At 43.5% G+C, this 15,924-nt stretch overlaps 1 protein-coding gene across 10 annotated transcripts in view; it reads left to right on the top strand.

Moving 5' to 3' along the window:
• GAB1 (GRB2 associated binding protein 1) overlaps positions 1–15,924 on the top strand; it is a 114,914-nt gene that overhangs the window by 89,225 nt on the left and 9,765 nt on the right. For 7 of the 10 annotated variants that reach the window (XM_045831073.1, XM_045831074.1, XM_045831069.1 and 4 more), the window contains 5 exons: positions 162–242; positions 3,620–4,227; positions 5,557–5,642; positions 5,839–6,142; positions 14,432–14,521. In XM_045831073.1, the coding sequence (XP_045687029.1) occupies positions 162–242; positions 3,620–4,227; positions 5,557–5,642; positions 5,839–6,142; positions 14,432–14,521 (1,169 nt within the window). The remainder of the gene's footprint in view (positions 1–161; positions 243–3,619; positions 4,228–5,556; positions 5,643–5,838; positions 6,143–14,431; positions 14,522–15,924) is intronic. The other 3 variants (XM_045831070.1, XM_045831071.1, XM_045831077.1) reach the window with 3 other exon arrangements.

The raw sequence follows: 15,924 nt of genomic DNA, 5'->3' as shown, positions 1-15,924 counted from the left end.
TCTAGCGACTTTGGCGAGGAATACTTTAACCAAAAGCTCTTTCGGGAACCTGTCTTCTGTTCCATAGTCTTTGTTACAGATGCACAGTATTACTTGCTTAACAGATTTCACTGATTTATAAATGGTGATCTTGCTCCATTTCTTATGTGATTGTAACCCAGCCAAGGGTCATCTTTTGTTTCTGAAGAAGGAGAGGAATACCTACTACTAGAAGATTTTGAAAGCAAAACGATTCCATTGCAGTGAGTGTGTTGTGGTTGCTTTGGATCTGTGTGAGAAATTAACCGTACAGGTAAAATCCCAATATAGCAAAACCTATGGACAAGACAAATTGAGCTTTCATGAAATTTGATGAAATCAAATATGTTGCCAAAAGCTGTGAAATCTGAATTTTCACACCTAGCAATGAGGCAGATCTTACCCAAGCTTTCAACTTGACAAATTTTTCCGTAGAAAGAACTATGAGGGTTTTGGTGCTTGATCAGATGTATTCTAAAGACTTTCCCCCATCCTGGTTTTTCTTGCATCTCCATCCCTGCTCCAAGACTGCGCCCCCCCCTCTTCTAAGCTATACATTTTCATTTGATAATTGAGTAGTCGGAAGGCTTAAGGTAATGTAAGTGTTGTAGCTGAAAAGTAATCATCAGGAGGCCTGTCTGCCATTAACAGCTATGATAACTAATGCTATTGGGCATATTTATTACCTTAATTTGTAGTATAAATGCAGGGGGTGAATTGCACAGTCGATGTGAAAGATTTTTTAACAGAGTTATTGGATATTAAGCATTATTTTTTTATGGCAAATTTTTTTTTCATGTGGAAAGTGACTGTTACTAGGCTAGGAATATACAAAGCACTTGTTTAAAAAATTTTACAGAGAATTTGTTGTGATCCCCAAATTAGTTTCTATGACCTGTTTCCTACGATGATGGAAACAAACACTCCAAAGATGGATTTCTACATCTTTGTTCTAATGGGATTTTACCTGTAGGAGCAAAAAAAAATTTTTATAAATCAACACTAGTTAATAATACCAAATTCTAACTTGATTTTGCTTGTTTGCTGTGAGTATTTAAAACTACACACTCAAAACTTTGTTATCTATGCTACTAACTAAGATTTTATTTTACAGAGAGTCACCAATTACTTTTCAATATCAACTTTTTAAAAGCCAACAAAGAGCTAAGGGACACTTTTCAGGACATTTTCTTTTTCCTTTTATGTCCTGTCTTTCATTAAACTCACTATTATCACAACTTCCCTGTTGTAGTAGAAAGTATGCTCATATGTATTTTGCATCTACTTTCTTGCAAAAGTGACAGTTAACGGATGTTTGTGACGTGCCACCATTTTGCTAGGTGCTGCTGTGAAGGTATAGACTAATGACGTAAGTCACAGTCCCCTCAGACACAGTCACCTTCAGAGTTCCCGAGGAAACCTTGTGAAGAAGTCAGAACACCTGAGCGCTCAGTGTTTTTAGATGGAGGCACAGCGTGCGAACCACCTTGCAAACCCTCGTTCAGCCCGCAAGCCTCAGCTCAGACATGTGTAGGAAACATTCTCCCAGCCTTCCCTGCTGGATTAAATGCCTCTCTGGGTTTTCATAGCCTCCTGCTTTCACCTCCATATCTCTGTCTTATCACAGAATTGGAAATAATTGATATTTTTATTCATTCTCCACTAAACTACAAACTAGTCAACACAATAAGTTGACTGCTCATTTTACTTCTGGCATTCTATATCTCCCGCGTGGGAACTCAGGGACAGGGCGCATTTCGGAATGTGCGAGTAGACCTGTCGGAAATTCCTGCGCTGGGAGGAGCAGGGTTTGCAGGACACCTGGCTGGTGAGAAAAGGGGAGCCTGTCATGAGTTATCTGCCTGAAAATGCTTGAGGGAGAGGAGGCGTGAGAATGAGAGTGACGGGCAGAAGGAAGCGAGGAGGGAGCCTGCTCAGAGTCGAGGGTTCCCGTCGGGGATAGTGGGACGGAAGAGAAAGGCAGAAAAGGTGGAGCCGGGTTATTAGTAGCCTCAGTGCCGAGGGCAGCGGTCTGGGCTTTTTGGAGTTCCCACAGTCTGTAGGGACCCCCAACAGGAGTTTCTCCGAGTAGGCAAATGATACGAAAACCATGGTTTGAAAATAGTCACACCGCAGCATAGCGGTGTGACTCCAGGCACATGGGAAGAAAGAGAAACTAGAGGAAAGAAGTTCACTTAGGAGGGTTCAGTGGTGTTGCTCTGAGCAGAGACACAGACCTGAATTTGGGGCAGTGGCAGCAGAAATAGAACAGGGGACAGGCACTTCTTTAGGAAGAAAGACTTTGTGCCTATGTGATGGTGGAGATCAAAGAGAGTGAATCAAAGCCGATGGGCTTTTGAGCCCAGAGAACCGGAATAAAGACATTGCTTTCAGGGGCACTTCAGCAAGGGCAGTCCATTGGAGAAGCAAGCTGGGCTGGGTCTGGTACATGTGAGCAAGGTGATACCGGGATAACCAAGCAGAAGTACATTTGAACAGTCGGAAAACACGGGACCCAGAGTTTAGGGAGAAGATGGGAGTTGCCAGCAGACCGAAGGTGACGGTCTGAGATAGGAGGACTTTTAAACGGTGTGTGTGATCAAGAATGGGAGGACTAAATTCTGTCGGCCCTTCCCAGGCGGAGAGATAGGGAGGAAAGAGCCAGTCAGTGGACAAGGGAATAATCAGTGAGGGTTGAGGAAAATCAGGATATCACAATCATGGGTTCTTAGTAACAGTGGAGAAGAGTTCCAGTGAACATGCAGAGTACACAGGGCCAGATGTTCCCAAGAGGGACAACAGACCCTTACAAAACCATCACAGGTTTACTTCTAAAATTAGTCAGTGTAAGTTCCTGCAGGGCGACGTTTTGCCATATAGCCACGTGTTTTGTGATTTTACTAAATACAGAGACCGAAAATGCACCCAAAGCATAGAAAATACTCTAAGGAGATGCCTCAAGGTTAATTACAGTTTGGAATTGGCTCACTCTGTGCCTTGTATCTGGATCTTCATTATAGTAGCAGCTAAACGCTTGTTAAAGAAAACTAGTAGAAAGAAAGATACACAAAACCTTTTTAAGCTGCCCCCTCCTGGTAGAGCACACTGAATTTATTCAGCACGGCAGAGCCATTAGATTCCCAGGTCCACAGCACGGTGGAGCCGCCACAGGTGGGGTCACCTGGACGAACTGTGTTGGCACCAGGGTTTTGCATGCTTCAGAGGAAATGCTGTTCCTTGTGTCTGTGCCTTCCTCGTTTACCTTTCATGGGTCTCGTACCTTTCTAATTCCAGTACTTCAGGGATTGTGGTTTCAGTGTGTGGGTTGACTAGGTGGAGGTTGGGGGTGTGGGCAGGTGCAGGACAGAAATTACAGAGAACGCTTGTGGTGGATTTGTGGTGGCGGTGGTGCTGTCTGGTGTATAATCGTAAAAAATGAGCAGCATTCATGCTTTCAATCTGGTGGATCACACCAAAAAAAAAAATCTAATGAAAAAAGCCATGGATTTTGATTGCTAAGCTATAAATGTGGATGTGGATATTAAAATGTAGTCCTGTGCCTTCATTGTTTTCCTTTCTGTCCTTAACCATTTTTATTTAGAACACATGCCGATTCTGCGAAGTCCACCTCTTCTGAAACAGACTGCAACGATAACGTCCCTTCTCACAAAAACCCTGCTTCCTCCCAGAGCAAACACGGAGTGAATGGCTTCTTCCAGCAGCAAAGCATGTATGACTCCCCGCCGCCGCGTGCCGCGTCCGTTTCCATAGACTCCAGCCTCTATTACCTGCCCAGGAGTTACTCCCATGACGTTCTACCAAAGGTGTCTCCGTCGAGTACCGAAGCGGACGGAGAACTCTACGTTTTTAATACCCCGTCTGGGACATCGAGTCTAGAGACTCAACTGAGGCACGTGTCTGTTAGTTACGACATTCCTTCCACGCCTGGTAATACTTACCAGATTCCACGAACGTTTCCCGAAGGAACCCTGGGACAGACGCCCAAGCTAGACCCCATTCCAGATATTCCTCCGCCGCGGCCCCCAAAGCCACACCCGGCTCTCGACCGGTCCCCGGTGGAGACGTGCAGCGTCCCGCGCGCCACCTCGGACCCCGACAGCAGTTACTGCGTTCCCGTTCCGACCGCGGGGGTGGCGCCCTCCCGCAGCAACACCATCTCCACCGTGGATCTGAACAAGCTGCGGAAAGGTCAGCGCGCCCCGGCGTCCTCTCGGTTAAGGGTTCGTGCCGGAAAGGCGGTGTTTCCGAATAAGTTGCTCTTCGAAGCATAGTAGGATGTCACATGGTGGGCTTTTGCTTCTTCAGCCGCGCAGTGGCCCGCTGGTGGAGTGAAGATAGCGAGTCTCAGCAGACCCCCGGGAGGGCGTTTGTGCACGTAGGCGTGCCCGTGTGCTAGTCTGCCAGCAGAGGGAAGGAGGTGGCGTTTTCCAGCCCTGAAGCAGTGTGGCCTTAGGAATTCCTTCCTGCCTGGGGATGGGTGCCCCCTCTCCCACTTTCTATAAATACTGGGGTGGGGGGAGGCGGACCCTCTGATGAGGCAGAGGAGCAGGAAAAGGGCCAGCCACCCAGCGTCTGCGACTCAGACCCTTTCCTGTGTTTGTGTGCCACTTCTGTGTCACGTCTATTGGGCTCCACTTCCTTCCTCCCTAGATAAGCAGTTTTTACACTTGTGTCTAACAGGTAACATCAGTTCCCATCAGGCCACTCAGATTTTTGTTTGTTGTTACTTCTCTTTCAAGCTCTGAAATCCCCTCTCCCCTTATTCCTAGTTACAGATCTCAGGAGGAGAGAAATTGAGTCTGGGTTCTATACCCTGAGATCCGTAAAGTCCTGAATATAGGAAGCCAGAGCGTGAAAGGCACATCCCTTAAAAACTACGTGCTCACAAAGCTGTATCTTATCCCGGCTTCCAGCCGTGTTAAAGAAGACAAAGATTTAATGCATCACAGAGAGTACTTATGTCAGTGCTCATTTATCCGTTCAGGACCAATTTCTAACTCCCTTCTTGAAGTGTTTGTGTGATCTGGGTATAAGTGAGTGAGATATGTTAGGTCCAAGATGGTGCAAAAGGTAAGAAAAGAGAAGTATATCTTTCTGCATTTTTAGATAACCCACCTCATCTCAGAGTTAGACAGCTACTCACTGTCATAATCAAATGTCAGGACTAATTAGCACATGAGTTAGTGGCTGCATTTTCTAGTGTTTTTTTTTAAAGATTTTATTTTATTTATTTTTAGAGAAGGAAGGGAAGGAGAAAGAGAGAGAGAGAAACATCAATGTGGGGTTCCTGGGGGTCATGGCCTGCAACCCAGGCACGTACCCTGACTGGGAAGCATTTTCTAGTGTTTTAACGTGCCAGCCCAGGATACTGTTCTGTGAGCATCCTTTTTAAGATCTGTGTGCACGTGCACCTGCATGTACCTGTGTTTATAGAGAGAGAGAGACTAGGTCATTCCTGATTACCCCGAGAATGGGCAGGTATGGGAAGAAATGTTGATAGTTTGTTCTTTGTTTTAGATGCTAGTTCTCAAGACTGCTATGATATTCCACGAACATTTCCAAGTGACAGATCTAGTTCACTCGAAGGCTTCCATAACCACTTCGTAAGTATAATTGACCTTGGCACAATCGAGTATATATTTCATTGTCAAAAATCTTCATGCTTAGTTCCGTGAAACCAAATGAGATTATGAAAGAAAAGCCCCTTCCAATCCCCATGCATAGGTGTGTCTTACAATTATGTTTTCTTGAATGACAGTGGTTTTTGTTTATCAAAAGAAAAATGTGTGTGTGTTTTAGAAAATCAAAAATGTGCTGACAGTGGGAAGCGTCTCAAGTGAAGAGCTGGATGAGAATTACGTCCCGATGAACCCCAACTCGCCGCCGCGGCAGCATTCCAGCAGTTTCACAGAGCCGATTCAGGAAGCAAACTACGTGCCTATGACTCCGGGGACGTTTGATTTCTCTTCATTTGGAATGCAAGTGCCTCCGCCTGCTCACATGGGCTTCCGGTCCAGCCCAAAGACCCCTCCCAGAAGGCCCGTGCCTGTTGCAGACTGTGAACCGCCCCCCGTGGACAGGAACCTCAAGCCGGACAGGAAAGGTAAGGAGAGCAGCACGGCTTAGGAGAGGGTCAGGATCACCTGTCTGCTTGAACTGTCATTCAATGCAGAACAGAGTTGGGGCCAGAAATTCTGAGGTGTTTCATATGACCTTAGTCAGTAGCTTGTTTAAGCCATGTTGCTGTTTATTGATTAATAATGATTATATCATAGGTTGATGCCCAGGGGAGGCTTCTAAGTCTCCTATCTCTAGGGCAGAGGTTATGAACTAAAACACTCGCAAGGATTGTCAGGGTACAGGAGGGGGTTACAGGAGGGGGCTCGAGCGCCCTAATCGGAGGACCTACCTGCTCCTTGGCTACACCCCTGTGTTGACTTGTGGAAATAATAAGGACCGGTCCATGCAAATCTTCTAATGTGTCGAGAGAAGCCAGGAATGTTGGGTTTTATGTGTACTGTCTTTTGACTTTTAAGTTCTAACAGCTGATGTAATTATTTTAAAAGAACAAGACATTGCAGACTAAACCAAAGTGCATAGTATCAAACCCAGCTAGAGAGCTGTAATGCACTGATGGTGAGGTTGCTTGGATAATCTTTCCGTGCTGTTTGTGTAACAACTTCCTAAAAATTGGTCTTTCTTTATTGGGGTACAAATAAATGCTTCTAGTCTATTCTTTCACACTGGCCTTCATAAGTAACACTGTGTTTTCAAGTACCATGGTTTGTTAAAAACGCAGTGTGAAGGAAATTTTTCAGCCAAATTGGTGACATGTCCCCAAGCTTTTAAAGTTTGGGCTGTGATACTACAGCTGGCTGTGTCACAGCATGGCGTTGGTGTGGCTTGATCTGGCCAACCAAGTCAGGGAGTCTTTCAGCTCTGTGGCGAGTGGCACACTTTCTGGGGTACTCGGCACACTGGAAAAGTCATGTGCCGTGTATAGCTTTTCAAGAGCATGTAACATCCATATAAATTTCTCATTATCCTGGGCTTAGATCATTAATGTTCATTCTGATTAAGTACCAGTTGTGGGGAAGAGAGACAGACTCAGAGCATCTTAAGAAAATGAGTTTTGTTTTGTTTGGCTGTGAGTAGGATACACCAGTGCCAACTGAGACAGCGACTGGGAACTGAGGCACCCCTGGAGGACTGTCACTTCATCCTGCTTTCTGCATGTCTGTCCTGGGGGAGTCCTCGCATCTGCTTTGTTCTCCCTTCCATCCTTTGCCTCTTTTTTCCCCTTCCGCTCTGTATCCTGTCCTTCACGAAGTTTTCTGCTTTCCCAGAGCTGTGGCCTACCATGCCCCTCTGTGGCCCGAGTCTGCCCCCTGGCTGCTTTCTCGGGCAGCTTCCTTGGCTGCTAAGTGCCTCCTTTGTTACTTATTCACTCCAGGTTGCTCGGAATTTCGTGGGTCTCATTTGTCTTTTCACACACCAAGCCATGCGATGGATTGCACACGAGGCCATAGCTTGGCTGCTGTTGGGTCAGGTGCTTATCTTTGGTCCAACAGCTGGAAAGGTGGTCACCTGTCGCATCCACGGTCACCCAGCCACCCCTAGAAGCAGGGCCATGATCAGGACGGTTATCTTAGAAAGGGCGTAGGCATCTGTGGCTTTCTTTGTAATAGCTTCTCCTTCTGTTACTCTTTGTCCTCATTTGTCTTGAAGTCTATGAACACAGTCCTTGGTCCTTTGCTTCGTGTACAGTATGTGAAAGCGTGTTAGGGCACACGTGCGTTTATCTCCATTACTAATGAGGACCTGCACTGTCTAAGTGAAGGAGAAGTTCAGGGACCCCCGGGGTGGGTCCTTTTGGGGCACAATGTGAAGGATTAAAATAGGAGTCTCCCTAACTCTTCGAAATATCAACATAATTCATTTTCATGCTAAACTGGTTCTTCTCTTATTTTTCTCTAATTGGGGCATGTGAGCTGCAGAGCTGCACTTTCTAACCCCGGATGTCACAGTTTAGGGTTTTGAGGGCCCCTGTAAAGGCGGAGGTGCTGCAGATCAGGTGAGGAGGGCACAGGCTCCGAGGGCGTCTGGGTCGTCCCCCGCCTGCGCCTCCAGTTTGAGAATTCCCGCTAGATTTCAGTGAACGACTCCGTGTGGTGAGCATAATGCAGAATCAAAACAAAAATCCCCATTTCCCTATAGAAAAGTTTTAAAATCATAATGATGTGCTTTAAGTGTTATCTAGGTCTGACAGAACTCATGTTCCCCATAGTGTAAAACACACCATAGGAACATGGCATGTGTACTGTATATGATATACGTTACATATTTTGCATATTTGTGTAATTACACCTCCCTGTGCGTGTAGTGACAGCACTGTATGTTTCACTACATGACAGTAATTGTCCTGGCCCTCTCACCGCCCAGAAGGGACTTCACACCAGAACACAACGAAGCAGGTTCTTGGCTACTTTTGGAGATTATGTTCAGTGTAATTTCAAAAAGTAACTGAACTGTTGAGAGACAGTTCTGAGTTCATGATTGTTTGTTTGATGTCAGAGCCACATTGTTTGTTTGGTGTCTTTTCTTAGATACAAAATAAACCAAGAATAAATACCCTCATAGTTTTTGGCAAAATCAAGAACCATGGGATTAGAAAAACAGTAAAATCTACTAAAATCATAGTGATAAAGAAAATGTTTTTGCTTTTCTTTAGTACTCTCTTCCTTTTTCAATAAATATGATGCAAGAGAGGATGCATGAGAAGGCATTTAATATTGCCAGGCAGACGTTGTCAACCTGTTTCAGAAAGTTGTGGCTATTCAAGAAAAACACATTTTAAAGCCCAAATTCAGACCTTGAAGCTAAGTTTATTCTTCAGAACTTAAACTGTAAATGACATGTCTTATTTAATCATGAAATTCCCCTCATTATGCATACCATCGGATAAATCTGTTCTAAATTTCTAATTTTATGACGTCAGATACATGACTCAATTTGTTATTCTAATATGTCTTACCAGCTAAACCAAATAATAAGCAAACCTAATCCCGTCAAGTATGACCTGTGAGTTTCAGGGCCCAGTGTAACCAGTTTGACACCCAGGACAGCCAGTTTCTGGAGAGTCTTCTCGGGAAGGATCTACAAGAAATGAGTGACATTCTAGTCTTGTTTATACCCCCAATTATAGATGTCAGCTGCTGTGGTTTGTGGTACAGATGAGTTTCTCAGATTCTTCCGAGTAACTTAAGCTGCAGAAATACATAGATGTTCTAAACCCATTAGTTCAGCGTCATTCCGTGGCTCCTTTGCCCCCACCCCCACCCTGTGCTAGCTGCGTTTTCACCCACACCTTTTCTGTCCTGACGGGACTTGTCTGTGCCAAGTTCTTTGTACGTTACTAGAGGAGACGACATTGATTTCTGTGTATTGTATTTAGAAAAGCAGACAAGTCATTGGAAAGGCAGTACAAATTGTGGTTTGGTTGTTTTCACCAAAACTTTTGTATTTTAATGGAAGAGCAGTTTGTCAAGCTTGAGAAGTTTCTGTAACATCTCTGTCGCAGCTTCTCCTCAAGTCCGTCTTTATGGGAGTCTGCCACATTTAATCACTACACTTGTGTGGGACCCCGCGCCCCATCCAGTTTCCTTCCAACGTGATGGAGCAGCTGCCGAGCCTCAGATGCTATCTTTCTGTCTGGCTTTGCCCCACGCACGGCTTTCTGCAGCGGTTCTGGCCACTAGTTACGGTGTTGAGGTTTAAGCAGCAGCACGAGGCTACTGGGCCATGTGGCATCTGCTCTGGGTCTTCCCTGTAGAGCAGGAAACATCGAGAAGACCAGTCGTGAGGAGCTGCCCGGGGTGGGTCTTTTTGGGGCACAATGTGATATATTTGCTCTAAACATTTTTTTCAAGACATCTTCTAAATAATGTTTTGAAGGTAGTTAAAAACTAACACACTCTTTCAAAGTGGCTTTTGTACTATAACACATGTTTGGAAGATGGATGAGTGACAGCACCAGTAGAAAATAACTAGATTTTAATAAACAAGCGTTAAAATTTGATTCCCAGTCAGATTTTTGCCTGGTGTTCCACTTTAAAGGAAGTGAGTACGGAGTGCATTTTTACAGCACAGTCTTTGCATGTGGGTTTTACCCCCTAAATATTCTTGACCTTCCAATAGAATTATCATTATTATATTCTTCTTTCTACAGTGAAACCATTAAGACAGGTGCAAAAAGTTTGATTACTTTTGGGAATTAGCAGAAGATAATAATGCAAATTATACTTCTTTCTTGAATTTCAAAATGCCTACTGGGATCAGTAGCATAACCTGTAAAGTGTCAGAAGAGTATAAATAATCCCACGTTGAGTTGCATGTACGCATATGTAGGCAGTACTATTAAAATAAGACTTCGTGGTGTCTGGACTTTGCCAAAAGAGATTGCATCTGCATATTTGAAACAACCTCGTGTGATTGCCTTGACCTTATTTGGGGATGACCAGTTTTTAAAACAACATCCCTTCGCTTTTTTTCCTCCTTAAAGGACAAAAAGAAAAACCCAAAAAACTAATGACATCGATCAGATTATATGCCACCAGCTTTGTATATGGTGGACTTGTCTACCAACACTAGGACAGGCCCTCTTCCAAGTCTTGGGTGTTTAAGCCCAGGGAAGAAAAGATGGCTTCCCTGAAGAAGCTCCAGCCCATCCAGCGGAGGAGCTAGAAAAGTAAACACATTATCATAATTAGCATGAAAGGGGCTGCGGTTGAGGTAAGCTCTTGGCACGGTTCACTAAGCTCCCCGAGGAAAGTCTGAGTGGGTGAGGGCAATTAAGTAACGGTAGAGGAAGGGAGGGTGGTGGAGGATCTTCCAGTCTGAACAAACAGCATCTACCCAGACCCTTTCAAAAGAGGGGCGATGGGGCCGGCTCAGTCGTGGGTGGGAGGAAGGGAGGAGAGTATGAATGGGGGAACCGATGCCAAATGCCTCGCAGGTGCCTGAAGCTGAGAGTATTATGATCCTCGCTAATGAGTTTGGGCTTTATTCTGAGTACATCACTAAAAGAGTTTTATGCAGGCAAGTAATATAATCAGGTTGGCTCCAGCAAGCTCATGCTGAGGTTTAACAGTATGATCGAAACAAATTATATTTTTCATGTAAAATGATATGAACATCATACCTTTTTCAGCGTCTTTCCCAGAGAGTGCTTTGCCCCGTTTCCCCAATCCAGGGTTCTTGCAGCCTTGGTTTAGAGGCTTAACCAAATGAGAAAGGCTTAGCAGTAGCCCCCCTCATGGCTCTCAGTGACCCCCTCCACTAGGGGACTTGCAGTCACTTTTAAAGCTTCGAGGGCCCTTGGAGTCTAGGTGGAGGTCATTTAGCCATACAGGGCCAGTCCATCACTCCCGGGAACACCAGGTAAGTGCAGCGCACGTGAATAACGGAAGGAAGGATTTCACACTTGCAGATTCTTTTAAATTCTTGGGTGAATGAACACAAACTGTTGCACTATGGTTATGGATGAAAAGTAAAATCAATATGGGGGATTAGAGAGAAAGTGCAATCTAGATGACTCTGGAGAAGAGATCGGCTACAAGGTCCTAAGTGCAGGAAACAAAGGTGGGTCGAAGGAGATAAATCCTGTTTTGAACGAGTGGTGTGAACGCCCACCTGGGTGGTTTTGTGGGTGTATGGATTAGGATCTGCAGGAAAGATCTGAACCAGAGATTCAGGTTTACCAAACTGTACTCCAAATAAGGAACCAATCACGTGACCCTGAGACTGACAGCCTGGGTGAGGTAGCTTTAACACCTAAGGGTTAAAGCACAATAGGAATTTCACCAGTAGTTAGTGCTTTTCACTAAATGAAAAAATAAACATTGCTTTCTTTGTTCCAACGTAAATCTAGCTAAAGCCGAGTTGTAACTGCCCGGGATTTAGAAGTTGAGGCTCCAATGAGCTTCTCTGTTTATGCGTGGAATTTGGGGATCCCTGTCTCTTCAGATTGTCTCACTTTCGCCTCTGCTTTCAAATTCTTATTTCTTCCTTTTTATTTTCACACTTTTCTTCAAGGATTTGCCCATAGGCAGTAGACAAGAAGACAGGGCTAAGCCAAGTGTGTTTATACCTTCTACTTTGTCTTTCTCTTCTCATAAGTAATACTGAGCTATCGTTTGGGCAAAACTCGTATTTTTGTCTGGAACACAAATGTCACATTGTGTTTGGAAGGATATAGAGAAATAGAGCTCACCAAATGCCACGTGACTCAGCACAATTCAGTACAACATGTCCATGTTGCGACTTTTATCCTAAAATCAGCCTTAAGCTTTGGATGGAGTAGAAAATACCTGTAAACTTTGTAAATGCACTTTAGACACCTCAATACGGTGCTGTCCTATTAAGAAAGCCAAGGAGTGCCCTTGAGAGTACTTGAGAGAGAGCACTGGTTTTGAGGGAGGCAATAAGCTCAGTGTCAGGGGTTGGAAGGATAAAGGAGGGGACCTGTCCGACAACTGAAACTGGGATCTAGGTCATAACTAGGTAGATTCCACAGTCATGTGACCGTGACTGTGTAACCACAGATCTAGGTAACATACTGAGGGCGAAAGGTGAGAAGTGTGAAGAATGACTGCTGGTAGCAAAACCACAGCGAGGACTCAGGAGGAAGCCGAGAGCTGATGGAAGCGGGTCTTTTAGAAAAGGAAGAGGGCACAGAACATACACACCGAGGAAGCACCAGCAGACCCAAAGTACTTCTAAAAGGAGTTTGTAGTTCTTAAACATCACCTCATGCACCTGGCCACCATCCGTGGCATTCAAGTCTTTGTAAGATCTCAGACAACCGAGGAGTTCAAAGCTGAACTCCAAACACTGACTGTCGAAGACTCTGTGTTTCCCAAAGGGATAGAGGGGTACAGCGAGGTGGGGCCGTACAGGGGCATGGCCCCACACAGGGGCATGGCCCCAGCAGGTAGGAGGCTAGCGGAAGCCTTCATTTCCTCACTTAACTTCTTCTCCTTCTCCAGAGGTATCTCAGCCACAAAACGAAGCTGGATTTGGTCTGTAAGGGCCTTTCTGCTCTAAAATGTGTTTTTCTATGGAAAAGCTTATCTTCTGCCTCTCCCTTGTTTGTTTTGAAGGGAGGGAAGTACACTATTTTGGAGGAATATAAAAAGCTGACTTAGCCTTTTGTTTTAGCAAAGCACCCTGCCAGCCTGGGCCCTTGGATAGGTCAGTGTCAGGGGTAGGATTGTGGTCCAGAATGTCAGCACGCACGTCTTCCAGAAGGCCTGCCTCATGTCTGAATGAACTCAGTGTATTGATTGCCTAACTTAGAAAGTTGGTTAATTAGAGAATTTTGGTGTCTTATAATCTAGATACTCATGTTTTCAGAAATTTAGATTTTGGGAGATAAGCTGCTGGAAATTAGAGAATTCTTACTTTGCCATCTGATAGATGTCCACCAAACTTTGTAAATGCCGTGAAAAAAGAAAACTTGGTGCCATTAAGAACAGAGTAGCCTGAATAATTTCTTCAAATACTATCGCTATGCGGACGTCCGGGCTCCCTACAGGGATAAAGGCTGAGGCCAGCTGCTGGGTGTCAACCCCGCCCTTTTCATAAGGTTTTGCATCAGTCCTTGTATGTGCCACAGATGAAATGAAAAGAAAATGATGGCTAGTGAGTTTATGCCTTCTTATCCTTACATTGAAGCTAGACAATCAGCAGTTCCAGAATCTCAACATCCGACCCTTGCAAAATGTCATCACCGGACAGCCCAGCCCCTGAGTATCCAGGGGAAACAAATGTTCGTCTTGGATTAGCAAGTGTTGGAGCATCACCTGCTAAAAGGGGTTTGGTCAGAAGAGGAAGGAATAGCCAAGCCAGATTAAAGTTTTTAAAATACCTCCACCAAATTAGGAGAGTGCTATTATGAAAGGAAGTAGGCCTGGGTACTTTCTCATGAGACACCAGACTGTAGAGGGAAGATGTACTTGAGATCCGAGTGAGAGATTTAAAGTGTTTTTTTATTTGACCCACTTTTCTAAGGCATGTAAGAACTAACAGGGTAGGTGTTTTTCCTCCTTCCCACAAATAAAGATAAGAACTAACCAGGCCACTTATCCCACTAAAACCCTACCATCTTTTATAATCCTTGGCTTATTACATTGTTGCATGCAGCCCTCCCCTTTCCCGCGTACTGAGCATGAGTGACAGGTAGCGAGACTGAATAGTCTCCACAGACAAACTTGTGTTTATGCTTTTGAGATGTAACATTTCTGCTCAGGGCTCTGTTGCTTTTTTTGACAGAATCCATTTTTTTTCCCATTAAAAAATAACATATTAAGAGAGTCTTCTTTTTACCAATTAGGTCAAAGTCCTAAAATTTTAAGACCCAAACCCCATGGTTTAGAGCGAACTGATTCACAAACCATACGTGACTTTGCTACGAGAAGAAAGGGTATGTACTTTAGCACCGCATGCTGGATGGGGCATTGGGACTTTATTTTGTGATTTTTTTTTTCCTTTAAAAGTAAAGAGCTTAAAATCCAACTGTTATTGTAAATAAAGCTTTCTAGCACATTATTTCTAAAGTGAATGCTTTCCATAATACACAAGTCTCCTTGTTATGCCATTAACAGTAGCATGTTAAATATTTGATATGTGATATTCAGTCTTGTTCTTTTGCATTACTTTAACCCCTTAGACATCAATACGTTGTTTGTTTTAAACTTGTGACCTGCTTTGTGAATGCCAGTTGTCGCCTGTATGTGTATGTAATGTATGTTTTCTGAGATAGAACACAGGCTCATTTCCGTGGACTGATGGTTTTATGCCCTGACTTAGAATTTGACAGCTAGACTGCTGTTAACCGTTGGGTTTCTCAAAAGTGTGACACAGAATTAAAAGAGATAACTTTCATTCAACACAGTACTCTGTGCATGTCCATTATAAGTGTATAGATGAGCAAAACTAACTTGAACTTAACATCAATCCACAGAAAATCACATTGAGCTTTCGTATTTGAGTTGACAAAAATACTTATAAGCCCTAGTGAATCTGCCTAGCCCTTTAAAATGACCGTCTATTTTATAGTTTTATGGTGATTATAACATAGTTGATCAAAAAGTACCCGTATGTGGACAAGGAGTAGAAGGAGGAAACCTGGAAAAATGAAAATTTTTTTCATTAGAATGGCAGGATGAAAGTTAACTAAAATACTTACCTAGTATGTTTAAATGGTCTCCTAAAATATAGTTAATATTGACAAGTAATACTGTTTTAGTTTTTTGCTCATTTCATTAATTTCTGAAAATCGTTCCAGTTGATGTACAGGGAGAGTGCTCGGTGGCATGTACCGGCACCGTCATTGCCCATTGCAGTGATGAGCTAAATAAGCAGAGAGCACTTATAAGTAACACTAATAAGAATATGGGCATTTATTTATTTTTACTTAGTTTGGTGAAGGATATTGTTTGTTAAATTAAGCTAAAAATTTGAAGTAATAGTTTAATTATGAACTTTTTTCAAAACTGAGTTTGAATCTAAAGATAAAATTATTGCTTTGTGTTATTTGTTTCCAGACTGGGCATGAATTAAAATTTGGTCATTAATTTTTTCTGGTTCTGGTTTTAGCAGAATTTTATACTTAATATACTTTATATATTATTTGATATATATTTAATTGTATAATGTATGTGCAACTGTACATATTTTATATGTATTGAAGCTTCAATATTGAAGATTCAGAATGTTTTAGTATAGAAGATTAAATCCCCATATTTAAAGATAAAATTAGGTAAAAGTGAATGAGGAAATTGTGAAAGGTATAATAAGTCAAGTAACTAAAGGACTTGCTTCACA

This window comes from Phyllostomus hastatus, unplaced genomic scaffold (genome assembly GCF_019186645.2).
Source record: "Phyllostomus hastatus isolate PE091 unplaced genomic scaffold, TTU_PhHast_1.1 phas_contig_159, whole genome shotgun sequence".
Lineage (NCBI taxonomy): Eukaryota > Metazoa > Chordata > Mammalia > Chiroptera > Phyllostomidae > Phyllostomus > Phyllostomus hastatus.
The sequence above is the reverse complement of the archived record's forward strand: the minus strand, read 5'-3'. Positions and strand labels throughout refer to the sequence as shown.